We start from the raw sequence: 16,108 nt of genomic DNA on the forward strand, positions 1-16,108 counted from the left end.
TAAACCTGCATTCCCTAACATATCCTAGAGACTTACTGGTAGGTTGTCAGAGCCAATTATAAGTAGGTCTCATTTGCATATACCATTTTACAGAGATCCCTGGCCTTGGACTGGTTAGCAGTGCCCAGGGCACAGTCAGTCAATAACCACCAAACATTCGAGGGTGATCAGGGCAAAAAGGATGACTTTGCCACAGCCTGGTAGAGAATCTATCTAGCTGAAGATTCATTATACCCACCCACGCACCCCCGCTCTGTGGACTTGTTTACGAGGGTTTGTTTTATCCCTGTCTCAGGGCCTTCGTTCTGACACAAATACGCCAGTTCGTGCCATGGCTCTGTGCTTCTGGTGTGGAAAGAAGTGATTAAAGTAACTGATGCCTGCACACCAGGGTGGCGCCTATATATGCGACTGCAACGTCCCTTCCGGTGCCAATGGCGCTGCGGGGAGCCGAATGAAGCCACCCAACGGTGCGCAGGGGTATTGATTCAGTCTGGTGCCTGGGGGAAATCAAAGGTAAGAAATCTGCAGCTAGAAAGTCTCTATGAGATATTGCATTACAGAAGGTAAGTAACTTGTTCATTTGGAATCTTACCATTGATGAATTAATTTGAAAAATGTTAATACTCTGGGACTTTAGCAATAATTGAATTACTTTTTTAAACAGAATATAAGGACTGGTGCATTTGCATTGACTTTGTAAAATAACATAATCACTATGTTTAACCTCCAAGGGAAATTCTCTGTGTTTGATACATAAAGTAACTGGTATGGGGGAGGTTTGAACATCAGGCATCATCTTCTTATACAGTTATTTATGTAACTTGTAAAAATAAATATGTTTGACTGTTGGTTACGGAGGCACGTAAGAATGTTTGGTCATGTTGAGAAGTTTTTTTCACAGCTATCGTCCTCAGCTCCTAGCAGTTTGCGTTTTTTTTTAATTCTGTTATTCATTTTCTAATAAGTGTCACAGTCCTGTGTCAGTCTGGGAATGGTAGTTTTTCTGTGGAGATTTGTTTGTTATACCCGCAAGTGATATCTGTCTCTTATATAGTAATACATGAGCACAATTGAGAATTTCTGCTTCACATGTTGGTATTTCATAAGCGTGGTCTGAGCCCAAATATCTTGGGGTTCCAGGGTTGGCCTCCAGTAGTGTTTTTTTTGTAAATCGGGGCAAGGGTTTTTAGCAAGACCGCAAATGTTTTTCTAGTTGAATCTCAGAATTAGCAGCATACACCTGTACCACAATAAGTTAACTTAATATGTTCACCACTTAATTTTAGGAGTGTTCACAGAAACTTTGCAAATATGACCTATGCGTTTATTTGTATTTCACTTGGCCAAACTGGATAACTAATCGTATGCTTTTATTTGATAATACAAAAGATGTTTTCCATTTTTATTTGTCAACATGTTTTCTCTTGCCTGTAAACTGTTACATTTTGATTTTGGTTTTCTAAAGTTGAAAGTCTCCTGCTTTATAATGTTATTAACTTAGTTATCAAATCTGCATGTTTATTTTCTAGTAATAGTCAAAACATTGATGTTGAAATAGAAGAAAATGAACTTGAATCCACATCAGAGGTTCATGAAGGCAGTAAAGTGGAAAAGGAGAAGCCATGTTCCACAAGCCACACAGTCTGCAAAGCACAGGTAGGACTGAGAGGACTTCTTACCATCTGGCTACAGACTGTCTGTTAGCGGCACTAATGAGACCAGAGCATATCCCCAATGTTTCGTTGTGATGCTGAGAATCATTAGTCTGCATTAGCTTCACAATTTCAAATGCGTGGAATCATGACACCACCTTGGACCTACTATGTGTATTACAAGCAAGCCAGAAACATTGGCTTTGCCAGTGCATGTTTTTCTTTTGGTATAAAGGTTGATAGGATGAGTCTTAACAATAACCCTCATCCTATCTCAGCTCTGGCAAAGATTGGATGTACATTGTGGCCCTAGTTACTCCTAAGACACTACAGGACTGTGCTCTTTTTGCCACTACTTGCCACATGTACAAAGCTTTTTTCCAGTCGCAAATGAATAGATGTGCATAATCGGCTTGCTTGCGCCTGTAAAAAGAAAAGCAGTTTGGGATTTACAAAACCCAAATTGTGATTCGTTAACTTGTTACTGAATCGCAATTTAGGTTTGTGCTTTGGTATTGAGAAGGGGCATGTTGAGGGTGTCCCTTCCTAATACCGAATCTGAAAGGTATGTACGAATGTTTTGCAGCCAAAATGCAGTTGCAGAACATTCCCAGTTCTGATGGATACAACTACCTGTGGATTCCTCACCTGATGAATACTCCCATGGCGCCAGCATTTGACGGAAATCTTCTTACTAGTCTCTGCACGTCGACGAGGACGTCACTCTAGCCCACGCGACGCCGTCTGACGTCATACAGGCAATAAGAAGTCCTCGCCGACGTGCCGATGACAGTTCCCTTTTTTCCGTGCATTCGAAACGGTTATCTTCGAGGGAGTTACTGTTACCTTCGTGGTTACAGTGTATTGTCTGCTGCGTAGTCTTCTCTGCGGTAACAATGTCCCAGAGGAAGTCGGGTTTCAAGCCCTGTCGAGAGTGTGGGGGCAAGATGTCAGTTACAGATCCTCACTCCGACTGTCTATGGTGTTTGAGCTCCGACCACGACGTCTCGACTTGCGATTCATGTCAACACATGAATCCGAAGGCCCTCAAAGAGCGCGAGGCCAAGTTATTCATGGCAAAGTCAAAGAAGAAGGAGAAACATCATAAGAAGTCTTCTTCGCCAAGGTCTCACCGGCGTCATCGAGACTCCCGGCGCCGTAGAGACTCACGACGTCACTCCAGCAAGGAGTCTCATTCGAGGTCACCTTCGGCTCGGCGTCGGAGGACTTGGGAGGTCAGCCCCACGGTCACGCCGCATCCATCGACGCCGTTGCCCTCTCCGGCGTCACCGACTTCACCTGGTCAGGCGTCAGTGATTGAGGTGGTGCAGCCTCTTGTGTTTTCTCCGGCGTCGCAGACGTCGAGGCCGGCGTCGGGGTCGCCCTCGATCCAGGCACCCCAGTATCCGGCTTTTCCCACTCCTGGAGCCGATAGTACCGCGTTTCTTAATGCGATGTATACCATCTTTCAGCAGATGGCTCCAGGAGCTGCTCCGGCTGGTCCTTCGGGGCCCTTGGCCTTTTCGTTGGGTGATCCTGCGCCTCTTCGGCCGGCACCCTTTATGCCCTTTCTCCCTTTTGGGAATGTGGGCTCGGCGCCGGTGCCGGCGTCGGTTGCCCCTCCGTCGAAGTCAGGATTTTGCCCTGTGACTCCGGTTGGTCCATCGGCTCCAAGACCTCGTCCTCCGGCTCCTCTTCGACGTCGGCGGAGGCCATGTCGACTCCGCGTATCGAGGAGAGACTTCATTCGAGGAGGCGTGCTCTCCGTCTTTTAGAAGAGCAAGAGTACCAGCGAGTCCTAGAGGAGGGAGAGATTGAGGACTCTGGAGACGGACTGCATGGTCTGGATACAGCCAGTGGGCTGGACACTTCCCCTGAGTGGGACCTTTCATCTCCAGGGGAATATACGGAGGAGGCTGCTTCCTTTCATGCTGTGGTGAGGAAGGCAGCGAGCTTTTTGGACCTGCCTTTGCCGGTGGCAGAGGCAAAGCAGAATTTGCTGACAGAGGTATTGCATCCGGCCTCTGCTGCAGCTGAGCCTCTCTTGCCATTTAATGAGGCTTTGCTGGATCCGGTGTTGGAGGTGTGGAAGAAGCCGGTGTCTTCCTCGGCCGTTCATAGGGCTGTGGCCAGGAGGTATCGTGCTGCACCATCTGACCCTGGCTTTCTCTCTAGACACCCTACGCCGGAGAGCTTGGTGGTGCAAGCCTCCTGTTCCTCAAAGTCAGCGCCTGGTTCCTTCCCGACGGTGCCTGGAGACAGAGACTCCAAGAAACTGGATGCGCAGTCCAAGAAAATATTTTCGTCATGCAGTTTGGCGTTGAAGGCCACCAACGCCACGTGCATTCTGGGGAGGTACATCCATGCGCTGATGGATGATATTTCGTCTTCATTCACGGAGCTTCCCCAGGGTCTTTTGGATGTGGTCTCGGACGCCCAGGCTGCCGCGACCCAGATTATCCAGTCTGGGCTGGACACGACCGACTCGGTGGCCAGGGCGATGGCACGGCTGTGGTGGCAAGAAGACAGGCCTGGCTCCGAAACTCAGGGTTCTCTGCGGATGTGCAGTCGACCCTGCTGGACCTCCCGTTTGATGGGGACAGACTGTTTGGAGCCAAGGCAGATTCAGCCTTGGAACGATTTAAGGAGAGCAGAGCCACAGCCAAATCGTTAGGACTGCAAGCTCCTTCTTCCTCTGCCTCTTCTAGAATTTTCAGGAGGTTTCGGGGATTTGGGCGTGGCTCTTATTCCTCTTCCTTTCGGGGGAGGTTCCAGCAACCCGCCTCTTCCCTCCCCTATAGGTCATTTAGAGGGAGGGGGAGGGGTGGGGTCCGTACCAGAGGAGCCTCTCAACAGCACTCTGCCTCTTCCTCGTCCTCTGGAGGGGTGCAGCAGGGGAAGCAGCCTTAGGCTTCCACCGTTTCCCACTCACTCCTCTCCTGTAGGGGGAAGATTACAGCGTTTTCTCCACAAGTGGAAGTCTATCACAACGGACACTTGGGTTCTCGGCATTGTGGGAAAAGGCTACGCCCTTCCCTTTTGGGAGTTCCCGCCCCTCATCCCGCCCCGCCCATCTTATTGTTCAGAAGAACACCTCCTGTTGCTAGAACAGGAGGTTCAAGTCCTCCTTTCAAAGGGCGCGGTAGAGTTGGTCCCAGAGCAGGAAAAGGGTCGAGGTTGTTACTCAAGATACTTCCTGATTCCCAAAAAGGATGGTCAGTTGAGACCAATCCTGGATCTGAGGATCTTGAATTGGTTCCTCAAACAGGAAAAGTTCAAGATGCTGACCCTAGCACAGGTGCTTTTGGCGTTGAACAAGGAAGATTGGATGGTGTCTGTCGACTTGCAGGATGCTTACTTTCATATCCCGATACTCAAGTCGCACAGGAAGTATCTCCGGTTTGTGGTAGGGTCGCAGCACTATCAGTTTGCGGTCCTCCCGTTTGGTCTTACTTCAGCACCTCGAGTCTTCACAAAGGTGATGTCAGTGGTTGCGGCGGAGCTCAGAAGGAAGGGGATAGCAGTATTCCCTTACTTGGACGACTGGTTGATCAAAGCCAAGTCCCCGGAGCTTGTGTCGCATCATCTGCAGTCAACAACCCAGTTGTTGTTCGACCTGGGCTTTTCGGTGAACGTGCCCAAATCTCACCTGGAGCCCTCTCAGCGCCTCCTGTTCATAGGGGCAGTACTGGATACAACATTGAGTCGAGCCTTTCCTCCGCCTCAGCGGATTCAAGATATTCAGGAATTGGTTCCAATGTTTCGAAATGGAGCGGTAGTTCCAGTCCTCAAGGTCCTTCGTCTGCTCGGTCTGTTCGCCTCCTGCATTCTGTTGGTCACGCATGCTCGCTGGCACATGAGGGCTCTTCAGTGGTGCCTCCGAAGGCAGTGGTCTCAACACAAGGGAGATTTAGAAGGTACTGTCAAGATCTCCAGAGATGCTGCTGTGGAATTGAAGTGGTGGATTGCGGGCAACAATCTTTCACAGGGGAAGCCGTTCGCGCAGTCGCCACCAGTGGCCACGGTAATAACGGATGCCTCCACCCTAGGATGGGGAGCTCATCTGGGGGATCTGGAGATCAAAGGGCTTTGGTCTCCAGAGGAACAGGTGTTTCATATCAATCTGTTGGAGTTACGGGCTGTACGTTTGGCTCTCAAGGCCTTCCTCCCATCCCTTCGTGGTCAGTCGGTACAGGTCCTGACGGACAATACTACCACGATGTGGTACATAAACAAACAGGGAGGAGTAGGGTCGTACCTTCTCTGCAGAGAAGCTCTTCGGCTATGGTCCTGGGCAAAGGACCATCAGATTTGCTTGGTGGCAAATCATCTGGCCGGGGTCTTGAATGTACGTGCGGACAGTCTCAGTCGCCAATTCTCGGCAGACCACGAGTGGCGTCTCCATCCAGATCAAGTCTGTTTAATCTTCCAGATGTGGGGGTTTCCTCGGATAGATCTGTTTGCCACTCGGGAGAACGCGCATTGCCCGTTATTCTGCAGCCTCCAGTATCCGATGCAGGGAGCGTTGGGGGACGCGTTTCAGATAACCTGGTGCGACCAGTTGCTTTACGCGTTTCCCCCCATACCCTTGATTCCTCGAGTGTTGAGGAAAATTCGCCAAGACCGGGCCCAAGTCATCTTAATAGCTCCGGATTGGCCAAGGAGGGTATGGTACTCCGACCTTCTCCAACTCTCACTGTGCCCTCCGCTCCGTCTCCCTCTCAGGGCAGACCTCCTCTCGCAGTCGCAGGGGCAGGTTTTACACCCCAACCTCCAGAGTCTGCACCTACATGCTTGGAGATTGAACGGGGCAACCTGAGTTCCTTCTCTCTCCCGCCTGATGTAGTGGATGTTATCTTAGCGGCCAGGCGACACTCCACTAAATCTATCTACGCTAATAGGTGGTCTAAATTTGTTATGTGGTGTGGAGAGAGACAGATTGATCCCTTACATGCTCATCTGTCACATGTTTTGTCTTTTGCACTGTCTCTAGCGCAGAAAGGTTGTGCAGTAGCTACCATTAAGGGTTATTTGTCGGCCTTGTCAGCCTTCATTTGTCTTCCAGACCAACCATCGTTATTTAAATCCCCTATTGTTCTCAGATTCTTGAAAGGTCTTCTGAATCAATATCCTCCAAAACCATTCGTTATGCCTCAATGGGATTTGTCCTTGGTCCTGACTTTCCTTATGGGGTCCCCTTTTGAGCCTATGCATTCTTGCCCCTTAAGGTATTTGGTTATTAAAACAGTATTCCTGGTAGCTATAACATCTGCAAGGAGAGTGAGTGAGTTGCAGGCCTTATCGGTTAAACCCCCTTATATAATGTTTTATGGGGATAAGGTGGTGTTGAGGACCAAGGCTGCTTTCCTTCCGAAGGTTGTTTCACCCTTCCATTTGGCTCAGACAATCACTTTGTCCACGTTTTATCCTCCGCCTCATCCTTCAAAGGAGGAAGAAAGACTACATCGCCTGGACCCAAAAAGGGCGTTGAGCTTCTATATCGACAGAATGAAGGATATCAGGCTGGAGGATCAGCTGTTTGTTGGATACGTGGGCAAGAGGAGAGGAAAGGCAGTCCACAAGAGAACACTCTCCAGGTGGGTTGTTCTTTGCATTAAAATCTGTTACTCTTTGGCAAAGAAGGATCCGCCTGAGGGCATTAGAGCTCACTCCACCAGAGCTAAGTCGGCCTCTTCGGCCTTGGCCAGGGGTGTTCCTGTGGTTGACATCTGCAAGGCCGCAACTTGGTCGTCCCTTCACACTTTTGTGAAACATTACTGTTTGGACTCTGAGGTCAGAAGGGACGGTCATTTTGCACGGTCAGTGCTGCAGGATTTCTTGGTTTGACCATTTAGGCACCCACCGCCGGGCGTGGTACTGCTTTGGGACTCTATTCATCAGGTGAGGAATCCACAGGTAGTTGTATCCATCAGAAGAACGAGTTACTTACCTTCGGTAACGACTTTTCTGGTGGATACATTAGCTACCTGTGGATTCCTCACGGTCCCACCCGCCTCCCCGTTGCCTTTTTGGTCTCTCCAAGCAATCCTTGAGTGTGCTCCTTTTGGTCTTCAAAGTTGCAATACATTTTGCATGTATGATATTTGTATATATGTGTATATTTATATATAAATCTATATATATATTGGGTATATACATGATTCGTATGTATAAAAAAAAAAAAAAAAAAAAAAAAAGGTTATATTAAATCTACAGCTATTTTATTGCAATGTTGTGTGATTTACAATATTAAGAGATGTTGCTTTGCTCTTTCATTGCATTGGGTTATTATTATTATTCTCATGCACGTAAAAAATGTTGGTACTGTCATCGGCACGTCGGCGAGGACTTCTTATTGCCTGTATGACGTCAGACGGCGTCGCGTGGGCTAGAGTGACGTCCTCGTCGACGTGCAGAGACTAGTAAGAAGATTTCCGTCAAATGCTGGCGCCATGGGAGTATTCATCAGGTGAGGAATCCACAGGTAGCTAATGTATCCACCAGAAAAGTCGTTACCGAAGGTAAGTAACTCGTTCTTTACCGCCAAAGAAAAGTTGGTGGTAACCCATTCGCAAACGGGAAGGGGTCCCCGGGAGACCCTTCCCCTTTGTGAATGGTTGGGAAATTTTTTTGTAAGAGCAGGCAGTAGTCCCAGGGACCACTGTCTACTCTTAAAAAAGTTAAACTTAAACATTTTGGCCCTCATTACAACTTTGGCAGGCGGCAACCGCCGCCCGCCAAGTTGTAACCGCCGCACGGACGCCAATGCGGCCGTACTCCTGCGGTAGCCATTTCGACATCCCTGCTGGGCTGGCGGGCGGAAACCGAGTTTTCGCCCGCCGGCCCAGCGGAGATGACGGCCGCAACATGGGAGCCGGCTCCAAATGGAGCCGGTGGTGTAGCGGCGGTGCGACAGGTGCAGTTGTACCGTCGCGCTTTTCACTGTATGCAAAAAACGCCTCCCCCATTCTGACATTCCCGCTGGGCCGGCGGGCGCTAACCAGGTTAGCGCCCAGCGGGAATGAGGCCTGCAACACAGGAGCCGGCTCCGAATGGAGCCGGCGGTGTTGCGGCCGTGCGACGGGTGCAGTTGCACCCGTCGCGCTTTTCACTGTCTGCTAGGCAGACAGTGAAAAGCTGGCCGGGGCCCTGTTAGGGGGCCCCGTGACACCCCTTACCGCCAGCCTCTTCCTGGCGGTGACAACCACCAGAAACAGGCTGGCCGTACGGGGGTCAGAATCCCCAGGGCAGCGCTGCTTGCAGCGCTGCCCTGGCGGATTCAACCAGCCGGGGCAAAAACGGCGGTAAACCGCCGTCCCCGGCAGGCCGACCGCGGCTTCACCGCCACGGTCAGAATGGCAAGGGAAGCACCGCCAGCCTGTTGGCGGTGCTTCCGTCATTCGCGACCGCCAGGGTCAGAATGACCCCCAAAGTGTTGAATGTAATCAACAAGTGTGATGGTGAAATGTACTTTTTAGATGTGAAATAGTCCCTCATGCAACACTGCACCGGCACTCCTAATAAGGTAGAATGATACGCCAAGCAGCCAATTAAACAAGAGTGAGAGATAAATCCTCCTCTGAACTTATCTAAGTTATGATCGGCAAAGACTCAAGTCTGTGCTTGAAAGATGCTGATAAAAAAGTAAAACAGTTATTAAAGGGGTCTGGCCATAGCACAGTCTACTTATATTGTTAACAGTAGGAATTGAAGGCAGCTGTGCTTCCAGCCCAGACCTTAAAAAATTAAACTCCTTACCCGAGATCGCCTGCCATGTAAACCTCTTAGACTCTGAGAAGAGTTATCGCTGAGATGACTACGTGCTGACCTGTGATAGTGTTTTTAAGGAGGGCTACTGGAACCTTATCTGTTCCTGCACGTCCTGCCAGAAGCACCATATGATTCGTCTTCTCAGCATGAAATCTTTCACTCGTAAAGTCAGTTACTCTCTGTTTCTGTCCTTTTAGTATGTCTATAGAAAGATACTGAGGAGTTAAAACATGCTTCACTTGACAGTTATATTATTATAATTCCCATTTTTTCCAAGCTTTTATCCGGACAGTAAGTGAAATTATAAACCGCATCATTCAGAATTTTAATAAAGCAAAGGTTGCTGGTAGGTTTCGAAGATATCTCTTAACTGTGAAGAACGTGTGCTGTCTTTCTTCTGTTCTGTCTTTCTGTTGAAATAGCCTCATAGTAAACACGTGTACCAAATCTACACAAGCAGAGTTAATTTGCTAACCTCAGTGACGTCTAATAGTAATGTTATTTTTTCAAAACTTCAAAAAGTTAGCCATGTTGAAGTTAGTTGCCTAAGTGTAGGGAAAAAGGGTGCTGCTGTACATAAGCTTATCCGAAGAGAATTTGTTTCATTAAGTTACTACTTTGAACTGATAGTGCTTTTGTTTTTGCATCCATTGGAAGTAGCAGCAATGCAATGTATATGTTATCAAAGAACCAAAAGACGTTGTTGGAAGTGAGATGCAGTAAAAAATAAAAACCATAAGAGAGAGAACAACTTGGTAAGAAATTTACACTAGCTGCAAAAGAGCCATGCACGATTAAAGACTAAATAGAATCATAGTATGTGTACTGGGTTAGGTTTAGTAAACATCATATCACTTTGATTTGACTATAGTAGTAAGTATTGGTACAGCAAAATCAGGTGTAACGTTACCATATCATGTTCAGAATATTGCTCACCCTTCAGTATCAACTGCTTTTGACCACAACTTTCTTTAGTTTGGATTTTGAAACCATAAGTGCCGTGCTTTGCTGTATTTTTTTAGGGCTACTGGTCTGACTGTTTTGTGATTTGAATTGAGGTGGGGGTGAGCAGCATGTCAAGCGCTGTATGTGAGCTCCGTTCTGTGCTATACCCATAGCACCCAGCCAAGCAAGGCCCAATAGGGAAGTCTGGTGAAAAGTCAAAAAGTGGGAGTTTGAAATGGATGCTAAAGTGTCAGCCAGCCTGACCTCTGAGAGATGAAGGTGGCACATTCACCATACCTTAGTTTCACAGACTTCCACTGAAACCTCTGAGCCAGAGACACAAGATAAATAAAAAGAAGTCTACGATATGTGGCGCCCATTCCCAAACCTCAAAAAGGCCATGGGGAGTCCACCTTCATGGCCGAAATTTAAGAAAATGGGGAGGAGGGCTGTGCGACCCCCCCCCTTTCTCCTGAGCTTCAAGAGGTCTCGGGGAGCCGACCAACATGGCTGAAATTGAACAAAATGATGAGTGGGGCTGCTCGCCTCCCTCCCCCCCCCTTCTGCCCACCCGCCTCCTGAATCATTAATGTCCCCGGGCACCCCATCTACCATGTTGGATCACTAGCTATGTCCTGTGGAGCCAACCGCTAGGACATAAGTTTGTCTGCTTGCGGCAGGGCAGGAGCATTTTTAAATTTTCCACCAACTGGGAGTTAGTACCAAGTCCACTCCCAGCGGGCAGAGGCTTTGAAAATGCTCCCACCTGCTGGTAGCATACTTTTTATCTGTTTGCAGACAGGGAAACAGATAAAAGTATTGCTTCCTCCCACAAGGAGCAGCATCAGGTGCTGCTACCTGAGGGCGGGAGTAATGCTGGCTCCTGCTGCATACAGGGAGCCAGCGGGGGGCCTTGGGGCTCCCTCCTTGGCTCCCAGTGAGAGTATGGCGGATGTCCTGGGAGGGCACCTGGGTACCCATCTTTTACAAGTACAGACCCTGGAAGATGAGGTCCTTGGGGCTTATAGCGGCTTGGAGGAGGGGCTGTATGGCCTCCTCCCCTTTTAATATAAGCCCCGGGGATATGGGGTCCCAAGGGCCCAAAGAGGCTCGGGCATGGGGGTCGAGAAGCCTCGTTCTTTTAATAAAAATAAATGGCCCTGGAAGATGTGGACCCCAGGGCCTAATAAGGCTCAGGTAGGGGGACCACACAACCCCTCCTCCTCCCCTTTAATGAAAACAAATGGCCCTGGAGGATGTGTTCCTCAGGGCCTATTAAGGCTGGGGAAGGGGCACCATGCTTCCCCCTCCCCCTTAATTCTGGAAAGGTCCTGCTGGATTGGGGTCTCCAGCACCTAATAAGCTTCTTGGGGGGGCGGGGATCACGTGGCCCCCTTGCCTTTAAATAGGGCCCTAGAGGATAGGGTCCTCTGGGCCTTATGAGGCTCAGGGAGGGAGGGCATGTGCCTCCCACAAAAAAATAAAATAAAAGGCCCTAGGGGATGGAGGCCCCAAGGCCAGGTCATATTGGCAGCAACCCCCTGCCTGGCATGGTTGAAGGCCCTGTACAGTGTAGGGTTGGCTTCAATTGAAAGGGGGGGGTGTTGGTCACAGGACCTGGCCACTGGCCAATCCTTTTACACCCCTACCCCCCCAACCCCACTGCGCAGCTTGAAGTTGGTTGCATTTAGGGGGTTGGCCACGCAGGGCCTTCAGGTGTGGTATAGGGTCAATGTGACATAAAACCCATGATTTGTATACCTAAGGGAAATGTTTCTGTGATGGCATTAATGATGCTTCATGTTTTTCTGAGCTATTTTGTGCATACTTTCACAGCTCTAATACTATACCTGTTCATAGAGTGATGTATAAAGAGGAAGCGTGGATGATGTAATCAGGGTTGTCATCGATGATATCTTTTGAGATATCATCAGTGATGTCATAGAACATGTCAAAGAGTGATGTAATATGTGAGGTCATAAGCACTGCATGGCCTGGGCATAAGTTATAGTTAGCTCTGCTATAGTTAACTATAACTGGTGCATTTATGTGTCTTATTAGTTAAAATCCTTAATATTGTCACTGACAAATGCACCAAATTTAAATGTTCCCTTTGGTTTTTTTCAGTGAAAAAAATATACATATGCATGTGTCTATAGGACAAGGATGGGGGGGGGGGTCCCAAAACGCATTTTCCCATAGGGTCTTTAGACTGATTACAGACCGAACTGCTGAACGGAATACACCAAATTTGTCAGGAACCTAGATCTGGGTGCGCAGATTGTGCTTATTGTGATTTGGTGTAAATCCGTTCAGTGGTTTTAGAGATATTAAAGGAAAAAATATCTAGATTGGAAACGCAGATCCTCAGCGGATCCATCCCAGTAGATCTGGGGATTCACGTGGCAAACCAAGAATCTGATTGGCTGGCCCCAACCTGACAGAAAAGTTACCGCAGCCATTTTATGGTATGGAAAATTTTCCCTAGGGCTATAATGTGGGCTACAATTCATATGAAGTGGTCATGGTAGATGTTCCTGCCCCATGTGTGTGGTGACAGTGTGTCAAAAGATTAAACAATGGTATCACAATTAAAAAAATAATAATTTTGTAACCTTTTGCGAAATTTGACGTAACAGAGTAACTTGTCTGCCAAGTTCTAATTCAAGCCCACAGTCTCACTCAGCCAAGCAGACACTCTCGCACAACCATACAGATACTCTCACACCCACTCTGAAAGCTATACAGACACTCTCAAAAACACTGTGACACCCAGAAGCTCTCACACCCAGACACAGGCTTACAACCACTCACACAACTAAGCACTCTCACACCCACTCTCAAACCCTGACAATCACATGCCCATTCTCACATTCAGCCAAACTCTCGCGCACCCAGACACACAATCTTAAATCACTCACACAACCAAGCAGACATTCTCACACCCATACAGCCACTCTCACACTCACTCTCATGCCCAGACATTCTCACACCCACTCTCACAGTCAGACAGACACTCCCACACCCATACAGAGGCTCACACATCCACTCTGACACCCAGGCTGACACTCTCACACCCACTTTCACACCCAGACACACAGTCTTACAACCACTCACACAACCAACAGATACTCTCACCCTCACTCTGACGCACACACTCTCACACACACACTGTGACACCCAGGCTGACACTCTCACACCCACTCTGACAATTAGGCTGACACTGACACTCTCACAGCCACTCTCACACACGCACACCCACTCTCACTCCCGGACACACAGTCTTAAACTACTCACACAACCAAGCAGACACTCGTACCCACTCTGACACCCATACAAACACTCTCACACATTCACTGCCACCCAGACTATCACTCTCACATCCACTGTGACACCCATATAGACACACTCACATCCAGACACAGTCTTACAACCTCTCACACAGCTAAGCAGACACTCCCACATCCACCCTGACACCCATACAGACACCCTTACAACCAGACAGACACTCTCACACCCAGACACTCACACCCACTGGGACACCCATACAGGCGCTCTCACACCCACTCACATAAAACCATTCAACAACATCTGACACATGCTGAAGTGTTGTTGTTGTGTATTGGATGAGTGCTTTTATTTTGTGAATTTGTGATGGATCCACAGATTCAAATGAGAATTTAAAAAACGGGGATAGTAAAAGGATTGACTCTGAAAAGAGCCATTGTGTTTATGATGTGTAGACACTCTCACATCCACTGGGACACCCATACAGGCGCTCTCACACCCACTCTCGTTCCCATGCAGACACTCTTACACCAATTCACACACCTATATAGATACTCTCACACCAACACCAAGACAGACACTCTCACACCTACTCACACACCCATATAGATACTCTAAAAACCACTCACACACCTATACAGTGAGTGGTATAAGAACTGATACATCCAGGCAGACACTCTCACTCACATAAAACCATTAAACAACCTCTGACACATGCTGAAGTGTTGTTGTGTACTGGATCAGTGCTTTTATTTTGTGAATCTGCGATGGAGCCACGGATTTAAGTGAGAATTTAAAAAACATGAATAGTAAAAGGATTGACTCTGAAAAGAGCTATTGTGTTTATGATGTGTAGGTGATAACTACAAATAAAACAGGGTGCAGTCTTTCAAGTTCTGGAGGAACCCTTTGTTGACTTTCCCTGCAAAGTGAACTCCATCATTTCTATATATACCATCCATATCAAAGCATAAATTATTGTTTTATGCAGAGCCCATGTTATGGTCTCTGAGGAATGTAGAAACAGTTTTATTAACATGTTTCCTGGACTTGTCAATTTGTGGACAGAATTCACTTGAGCATTTCCACTTCTGCCTTTACAAAAATGTTAGAACAACAAAGGCAGTGGCTGGGAAAAGTGGCATTAACTTTCCAAAGGTATCTTTCATTAGAATTTCCAATCCTATCCCAGTAACTGTGCCAAGGTCATTGATGCTACAGTGCGCAATCATAAGATCTGGATGTCGGTAATCAATAATGATTTCAACCAAGGGCAGCAATTGATGCCACTTTAATCCTCTCTGGCAAACCCAAGTAATAACCACATAAAATAAACTCAGGTTCCTGTCAATGCCACTCTTCCTAGAACTCTTTCAGGCCTAAAACACAAAGCTGTGCTGAGCATTTTGGAGGGAATCTGGAGTGTCACACAGGAGGAGGCTGTAGCTGAAGGAGGCAAATTTGAAACGAAATGGAGGTTACTAGCTAAAATTTAAAAGAAGACTGTCATGCAAGGCCTAGGACTGCCCTACATAAACCAGTGACTAAGCGTCTATGTTCCAGCAAGACAACTACACTCTGCCTCGCTAAACCTCACACATACCCCTGCATCCATCGTAGCCACAGTGGATGCGGCTCCTTCTCCTACACAGCACCCTCCATGGCGGACTTCAGAAGGAGACTCAAATTGTGGCTTTTCGATGGAGACATGGCACCCTCAGGACCAAGATACCCTTAGGGGTGATAGTGCTGCGCTTTACAAATGCTAAGATTGATTGATTGATTAATTGAGAGGATGTTGTAAATATGCTGGTGTCAAAAGGGTGATATTGTGGTAAAAGTAAGTAGATGTGTGATTGGCTTTGGAGAAATAACAAAAAGTAATGATGTTTGGGATATGCTTATAATTCCAAACACTCAATCACACCTGCTCGAGTTGTTTTAGAAGTTACCATGCTGCTATCAGGAACTGTTGTGAACCTGTGACCTACTGCTAGCAGACAATGTTTCGAATGTTTCAAAATTGATTACCATGGTAACAGCTAGAGGAGCATGTGGGAAGGGAACAAAAAAGACTAGACTGTGAATTTGTAGTCACAGTTCGAGTTTAATAAATTGACCGTAATGGGTGCTTGGGTGAAATGTATTAATTTATAGAAAGAGGAGTATAAATGGTATTGTGTTAAGAATAGTTGATGAAAATAATGTCGGCCTCTCATGTGGATCTGCCCAGAACCCGTACCAAATTGGGCTTTCTTTTGAGGAGTGTTAAAAGGGATTAACTGTACTGACCATTCAGAAGAGGTATAGCAAACGGTAAATATTAAAAGGGATGCTTTGATTGGATTTCTGACTGAGTAACCTTGAGAGGTTACCATTAATGTTTTTCTGATTGAGTAACCTTGAAAGGTTGCCATTAATGATTGCCTTGTATGAGAGTGGTGTACCAT

The 16,108-nt window shown here is 47.5% G+C and overlaps 1 protein-coding gene across 4 annotated transcripts in view; it reads left to right on the top strand.

Annotated features, from left to right (window-relative positions):
- Positions 1 to 16,108, top strand: part of APLF (aprataxin and PNKP like factor) — a 617,611-nt gene that overhangs the window by 191,281 nt on the left and 410,222 nt on the right. For all 4 annotated transcript variants that reach the window (XM_069234079.1, XM_069234080.1, XM_069234081.1 and 1 more), the window contains exon 4: positions 1,533 to 1,659. In XM_069234079.1, coding sequence (XP_069090180.1) covers positions 1,533 to 1,659 — 127 coding nt within the window. The remainder of the gene's footprint in view (positions 1 to 1,532; positions 1,660 to 16,108) is intronic.

Source organism: Pleurodeles waltl, chromosome 5 (genome assembly GCF_031143425.1).
Source record: "Pleurodeles waltl isolate 20211129_DDA chromosome 5, aPleWal1.hap1.20221129, whole genome shotgun sequence".
Classification (NCBI taxonomy): domain Eukaryota; kingdom Metazoa; phylum Chordata; class Amphibia; order Caudata; family Salamandridae; genus Pleurodeles; species Pleurodeles waltl.